The following is a 16,274-nucleotide window of genomic DNA, read 5'->3' as shown; positions in this document are numbered from 1 at the left end:
CAGTACTGTGGACTGAATGTATCCCCCAAGATTCATATGTTGTAATTCTAACTCCAGTGAGAGAATATTTGGAGATAGGGCCTTTGGGGAAGTGATTAGGATTAGATTAGGTCATGAGAGTAGACTCCCCCCCCATCATGACATTAAGTCCCTTATAAGGAGGTGGAGGGACTCATGGTATAGGTCATGGTATTTTTGTTATAGCGGCTTGAACTGATTATGACAGTGACTTGATTGAAGGTAAGATAAAGTGGAAGGGGATTCAAAAACCTACAACTCTGCTTCTGAAAATTGGTGAAATTTTGTTGGAAACAGATGGAGAAAACCTGCTGCTTTGCTAATTTGAGGTTGTAGACCTGGCTTGGCGTGAGTAGTGGGCCAGCAGAAATTTAATAAGGAAATATTTGAAACAGAATCAGAAAGGCTGAGGTAAGCTGTTCAAGTAGGGCAACCAGAGAGAGCCTGGCAAAAAGTGAAAGCTAAGGGAGCCTGGATAACTGGCTGCAACTTTGATTACATTTCCCAATCCTCACACAGATATACTGACTGAGGGTGGAAGTCTTGTACACTCCAGGTGTGTGAACACAACCTTTGCCCAAGTTATTGGCTGATCATTAAGCTATTCAGACATGACATAGCCCCAAGGGAGCCAGGCGAAACTGAATAGGAGTACCCTGACTATATACCATTGACAGTAACAAAATCTGAAATTTAAGTCCAAACCAGTTACTGAAAAATGTAATAATTCTGAAAAATAAAATGAATCCAAGTTACTGTAGTATGTCAGTGATTCAGTGTTCATCCAAAACTGTTAGACATACAAAAAAGAAAACTAGGAAAATAATACTGTAATCAGGAAAAACAGTCAGTTGAAACTGATGCTAACTAGGCCTGATGCTGGGTTTAATGAAGTCTTCAAATTGGCTGTTTTTAATATATTGAAATAATTAAAACATGCTAACAAGATTCGACGAATAGAGAATCTCAGTAGAGAAACTAGAAAAGAAGTAACGTTGAAATGTTAGATTTGAAAAATACTATATTTGAGTTGAGAAATTCACTAGATAGTCTCAGCAGATATGAGATGACAGAAAAAACAAATGAAAATCAGTAAAAAGTCTTCATTCCAAAGAAGAGGGGAAAACAGTTTTTAAGATATGGTGATCAGAGCCTCAGAGACCTGTGGGACAATGTCTGCATTACACCATACATGTGATGAGAGTTCTAGACAGGAGGAAAGAAAGGAACAGAAACAATATTTGCCAGAACGACACCTAACTATCCCAAATTTCCATCACATTTTGGTTTTTAAAAAAGTAACAGTTTCAGTAAGATGGAAGGAGTGCACCACATTTTGTCTCTCCCACTGATTTTAGCTATAAAAAGTGGACAGGATTAGCTAGCTGCTTGCCCGTTCTGCAAAGTAAATAGCGGGAAAGTTAGAGAGGGAAGGCTAGAGATGACAACTAAAAATTTTAGGGCCCATAAATCAGTGGTGAGTTTACCTTTTTGTTTCCTTTTTTGTTTTATATCCTTTTACCTGAACTCAATATAGCTCAAAATCCAGAAGTCAATATCAGAATGAACAAAGAAAACACCAGAAAGTCTAATTCTGGCTTGGAAAGCAGGAAATGGGTTTCCCAGTACTTTGAAAGGAGATAGAAGTCTCTCTTAATGTATCAACTCTCTCCCTTTCTGTCTCTCCCTCCCATGTCCCCCCACCTGCTTATTTTGTCCCCATTTTCTGTGGTCTCTTGCACCCCAGTCCCCAAGATACACTCAGGCAGCAGTATTGGCACAGCTACAACAGAGGAGCCTAAGACTCCAAGGGAAAGGATTTTCCTCTTCAATTAGAGGAGCTGTGATCCCAAAGGTAAAGTGAATCCCTGCTATTTTTTTCTTTCTGCAGCTCTCCCTGCTTGAACCTGGACATAAGTGTACTTGTAGAAAGGTGTGGCAGAGTGACATAAATAAATCTCCACATTTGTGGCCAGAGGATTGGAAAATAGTATCCCAGAGAACCAAAAGTAACAAATTATGGAGAGAGAGGAGGTCTGGAAAGAGATTGTTTATTTTTTATTTTTATTAACCTTTATTTTGAGGCAAGGTCTTACTATGTTTCCCAGGCTGGCCTCAAACTCCTGGGCTGAAATGATCCCTGTGCCTCAGCCTTCCACGTAACTGAGACTTCAGATATGTACCACCATGTCCAGCAAAAGAGACCCTTTAAAGTTGTTTATGAGTTCTGCATGTGTGGCTCTGACCCAGAAGAATATGTTTTATGATATAAAGTGTTGTGTACAAAAATACTGGTACACCACTACCCAAGTCCCAGACTGGCCAATGAATGGCACCTGTATGATATGGAGTTGACTAATATGTAAGAGTTCGTTAATTTTTGAAATGTAGTTGAACATACACTTATCGTATGACACAGCAGTGCCACTCTTAGGTATCTACCCAAATGAAATTAAAACTTAAATTCACAAGGATGCAAATAAACATGTGATGAATTAGAAATAATGCAACTTAAAAAATGAGAAAAGAGGAAAAGTTTTAGGCTTGTTATTATATACAGAGTCTGATGTTAAAGGATATTTTTTAAAGGCCCTGATAAACCAGATAGTGAACAATTAAATTTTAAAATCAGAACTAGCTGGGCATGCTGGTGCACACCTCTAATCCTGGCACTTGAGAGACTGAGGCAGGAGGATCATTGCAAGTTTGAGGCCAACCTGAACTACATGGTGAGACCCTGTCTCAAAAAACAGGAATGAAAAAACAAAAAACAGGAGTAAAGATATTGGAAAGGGTATATGCATATAAGGTAAGCACTAGTTCAAAAATGCAAACTTTCTTAAATATAAAAACCTTAGCGGGCTGGTTCCACCACCTGCCTTGCAAGTGCAAGATCCCGAATTCAGTCCCCAGTACCAGAAAAAACAAAACCTTAGGAAGAGAGATCTTTCTCAAATGTGAGGGGGATTAAGAAATGGAGGAGACGGAAAGAGAGGGAGAGAAGGGATGAAAGAAGAATTGAGATGTGTTATGTACATGTGCCAACTCCCCACAAGGAATATAATGCAAACATGTACTAATAAATGGAACAAAAAGAACATGAATATGTTTCTCATAGGAAAAAAAGGTATTAGTATATCAAAAAATAAATTCTAAACTCTTGTGCTGAGACCAATATTTATGAATGTGAATGAAATTAACTCACCTTTTAAAGAAAAAGTTTTTCTAATTTAGCCAATAAAACACAATCCAAGTCAGGTGTGGTGGCACATGCCTATGATTCCAGCTACTTGGGAAGCTGAGGCAGGAGAATTTCAAATTAAAGGGTGTCCTGGGCAACTTAGCAGGACACTGTCTTATAATAAAATTTTTTTAAAAGGTTGAGTATGTAGCTTAGTGTTAGAGCTCTTGCCCAACACACATGAATGTGAGGCTCTGAAGTACTGCAAAAAAGGAAAAAAGAAAAACAACTTTAATTGGTTATGATTGATTACAATAGATTATAAAATACAGAGATAGCTAAATAAAATTTTTCAGAAGGGTTCAAAATCAAAGAGATAACAAAAAGTATCAGGCAAACAAAGAACAAGAATTTACCCTGATGTTAGACAAAGTAAAATTTGAGTCACAGAGCATTAAAAATGAAAAAGGATGGTTGTTTTTACACAAGACAACACTTACTAAATATCCATATACCATATACAATCCTGTTTATTAAGCAGAACTGGAGGAGACACAGAAACATAGGTAGAAACACACTATGCAGTATTAGGAGCCTTCACTATTCTCAATACAGATGATCATCTGTAAAAAAATTAGGAGATAGAAGACCAAGATATTGGTGGGGTAAATATTTTTTCCCTATTAAGTTTATGGGTACATTTTAGGTATAAAATGCAGTTACATTCATCATTGGGATCTTGTACCATTACATGAGTATCTTGGTTCTTTTTTCTTTCCCCTTCCCTTGCCCTCCCTTACCCCCTCCACCCTTCCCTATTTGCAAAGACTTTGTTTCCATTTTTTTCCTTTTCTCATATTTTTTCTTTTCCCTTTTTTCTTTTCCCCTACCCCTCCCACTTCCCCTGCTCCTTTAGACCTTTTCTTCCTATTACACAATATCAATTATACATTTTTGAAATTACAATATCAAGATCTAGGAGACATTACCACAGATTTTACAGAATTCAAAAGGATATAGAAAGCATATTTCAAAAATCTGTTTTGAAATAAATTTGACAACTTCTAAGAAGTACCTTGGAAGACAAATTAATGAAACTAACTCTGGAGGAAATATAAAATTTGAATAGTACCTATTAAAGAAAGTATATTCCTAGCTTGAAAATCTGCCTATATGACAACAGGCTCATATACATTTTAACTGATAAATTATATCAAACATGTAAAGCAGAAAAAAAAAGGAACATTCCTCCCCTCATTTTAGGAAATCAACATTGTGCCAGTCCTAAAACTGGATAAAGATAATAGAAGAAAAAAGTATGAACATAGATAGAAATTTATTTAATAAACGAACTATTAGAAGTCAAATCTGACAGTATGTAGAAAGTGATTTTATTATAGGGATGGCAGTGTTGGTTCAGCATTGGAAGATCCATGCCCAAAAGTCATCATTTTAACAGAGGAAAGGAAAAAGCCATATAATCCTGTCACTAGTTGGAGCAAAAGTATTGGACTAAATTCCACAGCTGTTCATGGTAAAAGCTATCAGGAGACTAGAAGTAGAACAGAACCTTCTCAACAGATCAAAGACATGTACTCCATACTTCCAGCGAAAATGCCTTATATGAATGGAGAAGATACAATGCTTTCTCCTTAAGGTGGGGAACAAGGGCAGATATGCTTACTCTTTATCTGTCCATTAAACTTTGAAACATAGGCCCAAACCAATATAGTCTGGCAATAAAACGACACAATTAGGATAGGATTGGGAAAGTAGAAGCAAAATCTTTGTATGTAGATGAAATGATCATCTACAGAGAAAATACTAAGAAATCTCTAGGAGCCCCTAGAACTTGTATTTGAATTTAGCAGGATTAGAACACACAAGGTATATATAAAAATTCAGGTCTGTGTATACTTGCTATAAATGAAGAATTGGATATTGAAATTTAAAAGTTATGTAGGAGTGCAAAGGACCTAGAAAAAAATTTTTTTAAAAAGTGTTGGAAGACATTTAGTACCTAATTTTAAGACTTCCTCTAAAGCTACAGTAATCAAGGCAGTGTTGGCATAAGGAAAGACATATAGGTCATTGGAATAAAGCAGAGAATCTAGAAATAGAACCACACATATATGGTCCACTGAGTTTTGAAAGATTATTTAACATTAACATTTTATAGAATATAAACTCAATTCAAGAGCCTAGGAAAAGATAGTGTTTTCAGCAAATGGCACTAGAACATCTGGTATCCATATATAAAAAAATTAACCTCAACCCTTTATTTCCATACATAAAAATAACTTGAAAGGATCTATGAACCTAAATATGAAAGCCTAAAAGTATAAAACTTTAAGCAGAAATTATAAAAGAAAATGTTTATGAATTTAAGGTAGGCAAGAACTTCCTAGGATACAAAAAAACATGATGTATAAAAGAAAAAAATTGATACATGGGATTCCATCAAAATTTAGAACTTTAAATGACATCATTAAAAAGAAAAGTAGTCCTTAAACAGACCATGTTTACAATGCATATAACCTATGACCAGAATATATAAAGAACTCTTACAGCTCATTAATAGACAACCCAATTAAAAAGTAGACACAAGAAGATGACAAATAGCCAGTACAGCACAAGGAAAGGTGTGCAACACTAGAATTAGAAAAATTCTAATCAGTACAATAACAAGATTGAATTATACACTCATTAGGGAGATGAAGTTAAAAGTTTTAAAAGCCTTGTCATGATTTTTTCTTTTTGTTGAATTCTCCCCCTTTACATTTAATTTGTCATGCCCAATGGATTCATTCTGCTGGGTTTCCTGGGGTTGTGATCCTCATTGTCTTGTCCGAGGATATTGTGTAAAATTTTTTGGAGTGCTGGTTTGGTATTCATGAAGTTCCTAAGGTGCTCTTTATCATGAAAGTATCTTATTTCTCCATCAATTTTGAAAGATAGTTTTGCAGGGTACATCAATCTGGGTTAGAGGCTGTTTTCCTTTAGGGCTTGAAATACATCACTCCAAGCTCTTCTTGCCTTGAGGGTTTGTGTTGAGAAGTCTGCTGTGATTCTGATGGGCTTTCCTTTGTATGTGATTTGTTTCTTTTCTCTCACTGCTTATAGAATTTTGTCCTTCTGTTGCGTTTCTGGAATCCTAACTATTATATGCCTATGTGTAGACTTTTTTGATCAAGGCTAGCTGGAGTCCTATATGCCTCACTTATCTGTATGTCAAGTTCTTTTCCCCTGCTTGGGAAGTTTTCTGCCATCACTTCTGTGAACAGTTTTTTTATGTCCTCTGCACTCTCTCCTGTTTCTTCCTTGACTCCAATCAGTCTTATGTTATTCTTCTTTGCATCACCTAGCAGCTGCTGGATTGATTTCTTGTGGTCCCTTGCTATTTTAAAGAAAGTTTTCTTTTCCTGGTCACCAATTGGAATCTTATCTTCTGTATCTGAAATTCTGTCCTCACATTGGCTCATTCTGCTGCATAGACTTTCAGTGGAGTTTTTGATCATCTGGAAATCTGTTTGCATCCATTTTATGGATTCCATTTGTTTCCTATGTTGGGATTCCATCATGTTCCTCAGCTCCTCTACTTTTTTTATCTGTGTCCTCTCTAGATTTATTAATCATATCTTGCGCTCTTGGCACAGTCTTTGCTGTTATCTGAGAAATTAATTCTGATTTCATTTTTTCCAGATCCTCTTTTGTTGCCAGTTCAGGAAGTCCAGGTGGTTGAGTATCAGATTGTTCCATCTCGTTTCCCTTTGAGATTACTGTAGGTGATCTGGAAGTCTGTTTTTGAGGCTTGTTTATGTGTCTTCTCATTTCCATGGTGGGGGCCAGTGGTGCTTCTTGCACCCGAGCCGCTCACCTTTTCTGCCCTAGGAGCCTGGAATGCTGGCAGGGGAGCCTCCTCCTGGGCGCTGGGATTGGCTCACCTTCTCTGCCTTAGGAGCCTGGAATGGTGGTGGGGGAGCCTCCTCCTGGGTGGTGGGATTGGTTCACCTTCTCTGCCCTAGGAGCGTGGAATGGCAGCAGGAGAGCCTCCTCCTGGGCACTGGGATTGGCTCACCTTCTCTGCCCTAGGAGCCTGGACTATTTGTCTTTTCTTAATCAGAGTAGCCATATGTTTATTTTTATTAGTCTTTTTAAATAGCTAGCTATTGGCTTATTGATTAAATCTATCGTATATTTATAGCTTTGACTTATTCACTTGTTTTCCTTTTTATAAATTTCTTCTTTGTATTTCTGTATTTCTCATTACCTTGTAAATTTTGGTCTTTGCTGATTCATAGCAGTTTTTTTCATACTTTCCTTCTCTTTGCAAAGCCCCTCTAATCTTTTTTTTCTTCTTCTTCTTTTTGATGGTGGTGGTGGGGATTCAAACCTTGTGCATGGCGGATAAGCACTCTGCCACTGAGCTACATCCCAAGAAGTCCTCTTTTGCCCTTTTTTAGTGAGAGGATTCTTCAGCTTTATCTTTCTGCACATTATATTTTCTCCACACACCCCCGCCCCCACACACAGTTCTTTTTAGAAGTTAGTGCTTCTGCTTGTTGAATTTGGTGAATCTCATTCATAGTGCTCATTCATTTTCATAAATGTTTGGTGATTCTTGGTTTGTTTATGTTTGTAACATAAGGGTCCAGTTTAAATGTATTAGTTTTCTTGTTCAAATAAGAATTCCATTGGATATAGGCTCTGATTAAAGGATCTGTTCTCTTGTAATTTTGGAGGAGGAGTGGAACTAGCAGGTGGCTCACCTTCAAGTTTTGAGACTTTCCTTTTGCTTCTCCAGCATTTGCCCAAATTTGCAAAGCTCTTACTGCAAAATGCTGCTTGTTTCATATATGAAGCTTCTACATGCCCTAGAATTGTCTTGTGATTATCCATATCTGAGTAATTATTATAGGTTTATGTTTTAATATTTGGTAGCATTAATTTTCTCATGGCTCTTTTCTCTTTTTGTTCTAAATTATGAAGGTACTTTATTTGATTTGGGAGGAAGAAAGGTCTCTGATGGTGGGGAAAAATGGTTTCTACTTTTAAAAAAAACACAAGAGGGGAAATTTCTGTTAAAAAACATAATAGCTTAGACTCTTGTTCGAAGTTTTGGTGAACTCTGCAGTAGCTCTCTTTTTGTAAATCAGGACTAGGTTCATGTGTTATCCTTCGTTAAAATTTTCTCACATTTTTCTCTTTTCATGTGCTCTTAAAGTAATATAGTTGGAAGGAACTATGTCTTGCATTTTAATTAAAAATCCACCAAAATGTACAAATTAGTTAAGATTAATTACAACTTCATAATATTCAGGATTTCTCTCCAGGACATAGGATATTAGCAAATTTGTCAGTGTTTTAATTAAATTCCATAAGACCAAGAATTAGTAACAACTTATGACAATCTTCAAAGTAGCCAAGTGTTGGTATCTTTCACAGTCTCCATCACTTTTCTACCCAGTTTAATAAACACCATAATAATAATAATTGGGCACTTCAAGGGTCAATGTAGACTTTTTTTCAGAAATCTTCAGTACACCTGGAAAGTTGAACACTAGATATTTGATAACATTAAAGAATTATTGTTAACTTTTAGCTGTGTTAAAAATATTTTGGTTATATTACTTTTAGAATGTCTGATACACACACTCTCTCTCTGTCTCTCTCTCTGTCTCCCTCTCTGTCTCTCTCTCTGTCTCTCTCTCTGTCTCTCTCTCTCTGTCAGCTATCTGGAATTTGCTTCAAGTTTCCTGAAGAGGAAAGTACAGTATATAGGGGCATGAAACAAGATTGACCATGAGTCTCTAATTATTGCAGTTGATAATTGTTGGGTTCATTATACTATTGTTTCCTTTTGTGAATGTTTGAAATTTCCACAACGAAAGATAAAAATACAGAGTTAGAATGTTAAAGCAAAGAAAAATAATCATAAGCTAAGTACCTTGATAGACATGGTGCAAAAATATTTTTGAAAATTGATTCTGTTTCCTGTCCACTTAAAGATAAACTTGTTTTAACCACATTGGCTCTTGTTCACCTTTTTACTTTCAAAATTATGTCACTTACAAATATAAGTAGGAGTATGCCATTGTTTTGCCATCAAGCTTTAGTCTAGACTTTTGTCATTAAGTATAATGTCAACCTCAGGATTTTTGTGGGTACCTTTATCAAGGAATTTCCCTTCTATTCCTACTTTGATAAATGATTCTTGTATCATGAAAGGGTTTTTTGGATTTTGTCAAATGCTTACCTGTGTTTCTACTGGGATGTCATTTGCTTTTTGTTCTTTGTTTTGTTAATATGTTATTTTTATTAAACCATTTCATATGTTTAATCACTCTTGCATACTTTGGATAAATTGTACTTGGCATTTGTGTTCAAACCTTTTGATATGTTGCTGGATTCATTTTGCTAGTATTTGGTAAAAATTTTTCCATCTGTGTTCCTAAGGGATGTTAGTTGTAATTTTCTTGTGATGTCTTTGGGTTTAGTGTGAAAGTAGTAGATTTTGTAGATTGAATTGAGAAGTATTCCCTCCTCTGGTATTTTTTGGAAGAGTTTGTGAAGTATTGGTTTTAATTATTCTTCAGGTGTTTGGTAGAATTTACCTGTGAAGCCAAGTTATGGGCTTGTAGGAAGTTTTTTATTACTAACTAGATCTTTTTTACTTTTTATAAATCCATTCAAATTTTCTATTTTCTCTTGAGTGTTTTCAAATTTGAAAAACAAAGCAAATACAAGTATGTATGAGATGTAGCCTGATGTGATTTTTTTTCAAAAATTGTTAATGTCTTTTTATCAGTATTATTTCATAATCTTCATAATGGCTTGGAATTTAAGTTTTGTTTTTTTGTTATTGTTTTTATCTCAGCAGCAATGCAGCAAGTCTTGGAAAACCTTACAGAGCTGCCCTCATCTACAGGAGCAGAAGAAATAGACCTAATTTTCCTCAAGGGGATTATGGAAAATCCTATTGTGAAATCACTTGCTAAGGTATGTATATTGGCTTATCACTAAGATTACTGAATTATTTTGAAAATGTGTTTTTGCAAAAGTAATAAAACAATATTGCTATTTTAGAATGTTTTTGGTATACCTAGCAATAGTTAACAAATAATAACACTTATTACATAATGAAAACTTAATACAGGATTTGCAAAAATAAGGCCAGTATTGCTCTTTCTGTTCTGTCTTTAAATACATAATAACATAACTCTTAGTTTTTAGCCTTATACTGTTAAAGTTTAGAGAAATCATAGTAGCACGGTTATGTTATAATGGGGCCTGTGAAAAAAATCCTGATCTTATCTCTGTTTTCAACAGCAAGTTATTAATTTCCTTATTTTAAGTTACAATCTGTACCATTTTTCATTTAAATTCTTCATTTATTCTTACATTTTTGAAATTTTGTTTATTCTTGCATAACTCTGGTCTGTTTCCATGGTCACCTCCTGAGCAATCTCCTTAACTCATTTATAAACATACTTTTATAAGCATTATTTGGTCCAGTTTCACTTTATACTTTCCCCATACTAATTTTTATAAACATCACTGAAGCTTAGTTTATTACCTTTTTCATAATCTTGCTATAACCATGCTGAAGCGTTGTCCCAAATGATTCTTAGTTTCAAGAACCTATGCCACATGTTCTATCTGAACTTACCTTCGTACAGCCATTTTGTCATTTGTTTTGCCTTAGCATTCCTAGAATGTTGATTTTACCCTTTTTCGTGGTTTTTCTTTTCTTTTTCTTTTTTAGCTAGTCTCTTGTTTTCTTCTAAGACTTCTGAGAAAATGTACCTTGTATAAAGTTTCCGTTAGTAAGAATTAATTAATGATGCAGATTCTTCATTTATTCAGTTACTTGTGCTAGAGTCACATTGGTATAAAGGCTGATAAAGTAATAGCTCAATGCCTGTTGAAATAAGTAGGAGCCTATACTTAATGGCTTATTCTGGGTTTGTATTGGTACTTTAAAAACAGTTTTCACACTTCTGTTGATGTCATACTATTGGTGGTTAGTTTTTATTGTCCATGAATCAGTTACAGATCTCCTCCATTGTTTAAAAATTTGTGGCTTTTGGCCCGGGGATTTAGCTCAGTGGTTCTGCTGCCTGCCTCACAAGTACAAGGTCCTGAGTTCGATCCCCAGTACCAAAAAAAAAATTGTGGCTTTTGATCTCTGTATTTAGAAACTACAATAATGTTTTTAAGGCATTTTACAACGTGCTTATCATTTATGAAGGTTTTTATACTGTTTCATTTTTGCAAAAATTTTATGAACTTAAAATATACTGTTTTATCTTTGTAACAACTTTATGAATTTAAAACTAAGATCTAAAGTAAATAAATGGTTTACCTAAGGTCGCTTTTCTAGTAAATGACAGAGAAAAGGGTTAGGACATGTGTTCTGTCTAAATTCTGTGCTCAGTCTACTACAACACAGGGTGTTTGAGTGTATGTGTATTTATTACTAACAACTTCTGTGGATAAAAATTTATTTTGTGCCACTGTTTTCATTATTAATAGTTGAAATGTTTGAATAACTTTTTGAGCAGGTAATGTACAACCATATGCTTGTTGATTATAAATGAAATGAGAAACAGAATCATCCAATAATATCCAACGTTCAAGCAGCATCTCAACAACAGAAAGCATCAGTTGTTAAGTTCAGTGTAGAAAAATCATAGGAATAAGGGAAGACCTTGCTGGTAAATTCTATATTAAACATTTAAGGAAGAAATAATACTAATTTTATATGATTTCTTTGAGAAAAAAAAGGAAGGGAACATTTTCTGTGTTGTCTTATGAAGCTAGTATTACCCTGGTTATCAAAACTAGCTAAAGCTATTTCAAGAAAAAACTACAGAACAGTGTCCCTGATGAACATAGATTTAAAATTAAGAAAATATTAATAAGACAAACATACCAGCATACCAAAAAGATAATACCTCATTACCCAAGTTTGTTTTGTTTGAAGAAAAAGTAAGATAGTTCTAATATTTTAAAACTAATCAATATATGTCACCATTTTAGCAGACATGATTTTTAAAAAACCATTTGATCATGTTAATACTTTCAGGAAATGAATTTCATAAAGCTGAATATCTGTTCCTGATTACAAAAAAAAAAACTCAGGGCCGGGGATTTAGCTCAGTGGTTCTGCCGCTTGCTCACAAGTGCAAGGACCCAAGTTCCATCCCCGGTACCAAAAACAAAACAAACTCAGCAAACTAGGAATAAAGGGAAACTCCCTGAATCAGATAAATGGTGTCTATTTAAAATCCTCACAGTATTATAATTCATGGTGAAAGAATGCCTTTTAAAAGAAGAGAGATGGGTAAGGGTGTCCACTTTCATCACCCTGTTCAGCTTCACACTGGAATGAAGCTAGTGCAAAAAGGGCAAGAGAAAAAAAAAGATAAAAAACATACAAATTGGAAAGAAAATAAACCATCTTTATTCAAGGATGACATCATTTTTATTGAAAATCCTTAAGAATCTACCCTGAAAAACCTTCTAGAACTTGAAAGTTAGAACAAATGTTGAGCTTATAAAGATTAAGGATACACAATCATCTATATAAATCAATTGCATTTCTATATATTAACAAAAATTGAGAATTGTCATTTAAATAGGGATAAATTTTCTAAAATACGTATGTACAAGAGCCACATACAGAAAGCAAAAATATTACTGAAATTCAAGAAGGCATAAATTCATACATATACATACAACATATAAAAATGAAGGGATTGGAAGTCTCATTGCTCTTGAGATGTAAGTTCTCCTCACGGTGATGTATAAATTCAGCATAATCTGGTCAGAATTTCCGAGAATTAGTAAAATATTCTAAAATTCATAAAGGACCTAAAATGTTAAAGCATTTTTGAAAAAGAACAAAATCTGAGGTCTTTTACACCCTGATTTCAAGAATTACTACAACCTTACAGCAATGAGCATTGTAGTACCAACCCAGAGATTGCACAAAAAGATAAACACATACATGGCCAACTGATTTTTAATAATGTAGTTCAATGGAGAAAGATAGTCTTTTCAATAAATTTGTTGAAACAATGGAATATTCATAGGCAAAAAGTGAAATTGTCCTTTTCTTCACACTGTATGTAAAAATTAACTCAAAGTTGACCATTGTTCTAAAAGTAAAAAATAAGACTACCAAAATTCCTAAAAGGATACATATCAAAAAGATTTTGTGACTTAGGACTAGACAAAGCCTTTTTTTTCAGTTGTCAGAAAGAATTGTATTTTTTTTGTGTACAACATGTTTTAAAATAGGTATACATTTTTGGAATGACTAAATCAAACAAAATAACCTGCATTGCCTCACATGAGATTTCTTAGATAAGACGTAAAAGGTATGAAGCATAATGAAATATTTGATAAATTAATTTTATCAAAAGTAGAAACTTCTTCAAAACATTCCATTAACATAAAGGCTTACTACAGACTGAGATAAAATAGTTAAAAAACATATTCTAAAAAGGAAGCTGCTCATTCTTTATGGTAGTAATACATAATGATACAACTACTTTGGAAGACAGTCTAGCAGTTTCTTAAAAAGCTAAACAAAGGGGCTGGGGATTTAGCTCAGTGGTTCTAGCACAAGGTCCCGAGTTCGATCCCCGGTACAAATAAAAAAATAAAAAAGCTAAACACACTTACCATATAGTTCACTTAACCATATAGTTGTGTTCTTTGGTATTTGTCCAAGTGAGTTGATAATTTACATCCACACAGATATCTGCACATAGGTATTTATATCAGCTGTATTCATAATTGCCACAACTTGAAGCAACCAAAATGTCCTTCAGTAGGTGAATGGATAAAATGTAATACATGTGTATAGTGGATTATTCAGTGATTAAAAAGAAATGAGCTATATATCTGTTATAGGACATGAAAGAACCTTAAATACATATTGTTAAAAGAGAGAGGCAAGTCTGATAAGGCTACATCTATATCCTTCCAACTATCTGACATTCTTGAAAAAGCAGAAACTATAGAGACAATTTTAAAAACTCAGTAGCTGGCCAGAGTTTTGTGAGACATGGATGAATAGGGTAAATTTTTAGGGCAATGGAATTATTGTGTTTGCATTTCTGACATGCATTTGTCAAAACTCATGAACTGGACAAGACATAGGGTAAATCCTATGTAAAGTATGGATTTTTATAAGATGTGACTACTAAGGTAAACTATGTATGAGGTGGAGAGGAGGTAAGAAACTACTTTTTGCTCAATTTGCAGTAAAATGAAAAGTTTATCAACTGAAGTGTATAGTTTACATTAGTGTTTACTCTTCGTTTTGTACATTCATATAATGCCTTTTCTGGTTTTGCTATTAGAGCATGCTGGCTGTATAGACTATGAAAATATTTCCGCTGCTCCTATTTTATGGAAGAGGTTGTAGAGAATTGGTCTGATTTCTTCCTTAAATATTTGGTAGAATTTACTACTGTACCTATCTGGGCCTGGTGCTTTGCGTTTTGGGAGGCTATTAATTATTGATTTGATTTAGCAGACAAAACTATTGGTATTATTTATATCTTCTTTTGTGTGGTGTGGTAGATGGGATCTTTCAAAGAATTGGTCCGTTTCATCTACATTATCAAATTTGTGAATATAGAGTTGTTGCCATCCTTGGCATCTGTGATGGTCCCTATTTAATTTGTAATATCAGTAAATCTGAGTCCTTTTTTCTTAGTTAAGCTAGAAAGGAGTTTGTCAATTTTATTGATATTTTTAAAGAACCAAGTTTTAGTTTCACTGATTCTTCTCTATTGATTTCTTATTTTCACTTTTGTTGATTTCTGCTCTAAATCTTACTACTTTTTGTCTACTCTGGATTTAATTTACTCTTCTTTCTTGAGTTTCCTAAAGTGAAAATTTAGATTGTTGGCTTTTAGATCTTTCTTCTTTTCTAATATTTGCATTCACTCCTATTAATTTCCTTTTAAACACTACTTTTGCTGCATCCCACTAAATTTGATAAATTGTTTCCATTTTTATTTCAAATTACTGTATAATGTCTCTTAATACTCAAATGTCTCTTAATACTCAAATTCCTTTATATTATCTCTTAAATCTTTGATTGATGTGTTATTTAGAAATGTGTTGTTGAATTTCCAAGTGTTTTGGAATTTTCCAGCTATCTTTCTAATTTAGTCTTATTATAGTCTGAGAGTATATTTTATATGATTTTTATTATAAATTTGCTAAGGTGAATTGAAGATCATACTATTTTATCTTGATAAATGTTCTATGTAAGTTTGAGAGAAATACATATTCTGTTGTTAGGTGACGTATTCTGTAGACATTGGTTAGATCCAGTTGATTGATAGCATTGTCCAGTTCACTTCTGTCCTTACTGATTTTCTACCTGACAGATCTGTCAGTTGCTGATAGAAGGCATTGAAACCTCCAATTACAATAATGGATTAATCTAGTTCTCTTTGCAGTTTGTCAGATTTTACTTCATGCATTTTGATGTTTAGTTTTACAGCACCTATCCATTACAGATTCTTGTGTCTTCTTGGAGAACCAACCCTTTTATCATTAAGAAATGCTTATCTTTGTTCCTTTGTTCCTGGTAATTGTCTTTCTTTTGAAGTTTGCTCTGCCCATAATTAATATAGATCCTGCAGTTTTCTGTTGATTGATATTAACATGTTCTCTCTCTCTGCATACTTCACTTTTAATCTACTTGTATCTTTATGTTTAAAGTGGGTATCTTGCAGACAACATATACTTGGATCTTGTTCTGTTTTCTTTCTTCTTTTTTTTTTGTACCAAGGATCAAACCCAGGACCTCATACTTGTCAGGCAGGTGCTGTGCAGGTGCTGAGCCGCTGAGCTGCTGAGCTGCTGAGCTATATCTTCGGTCCCTTGGATCTTGTTTCATATCCATTCTGACAGTTGCTCCTAATTAGTATGTTAGAACATTGCTGTTTAAAGTGATTGTTGGTATTATTTAATATCTACCATGTCACTACTGTTTTCTATTTGTTGCCCTCGTTCTTTCTTTGGTTTCCATTTTTTTACCTTC

General features: G+C 34.2%; 1 protein-coding gene across 6 annotated transcripts in view; it reads left to right on the top strand.

Moving 5' to 3' along the window:
* The window catches only part of Pals2 (protein associated with LIN7 2, MAGUK p55 family member), a 90,977-nt gene that overhangs the window by 19,640 nt on the left and 55,063 nt on the right, over positions 1-16,274 (top strand). For 3 of the 6 annotated variants that reach the window (XM_021254107.2, XM_021254109.2, XM_087206648.1), the window contains exon 2: positions 10,077-10,198. In XM_021254107.2, coding sequence (XP_021109766.1) covers positions 10,082-10,198 — 117 coding nt within the window. In that variant the 5' untranslated portion in view covers positions 10,077-10,081. The remainder of the gene's footprint in view (positions 1-10,076; positions 10,199-16,274) is intronic. The other 3 variants (XM_004839542.3, XM_004839541.3, XM_021254108.2) reach the window with 1 other exon arrangement.

The sequence above is a fragment of the Heterocephalus glaber genome, unplaced genomic scaffold (assembly GCF_053883595.1).
Source record: "Heterocephalus glaber isolate CG9 unplaced genomic scaffold, H.glaber_assembly_v1.0 deba00000676, whole genome shotgun sequence".
Lineage (NCBI taxonomy): Eukaryota > Metazoa > Chordata > Mammalia > Rodentia > Bathyergidae > Heterocephalus > Heterocephalus glaber.
The sequence above is the reverse complement of the archived record's forward strand: the minus strand, read 5'-3'. Positions and strand labels throughout refer to the sequence as shown.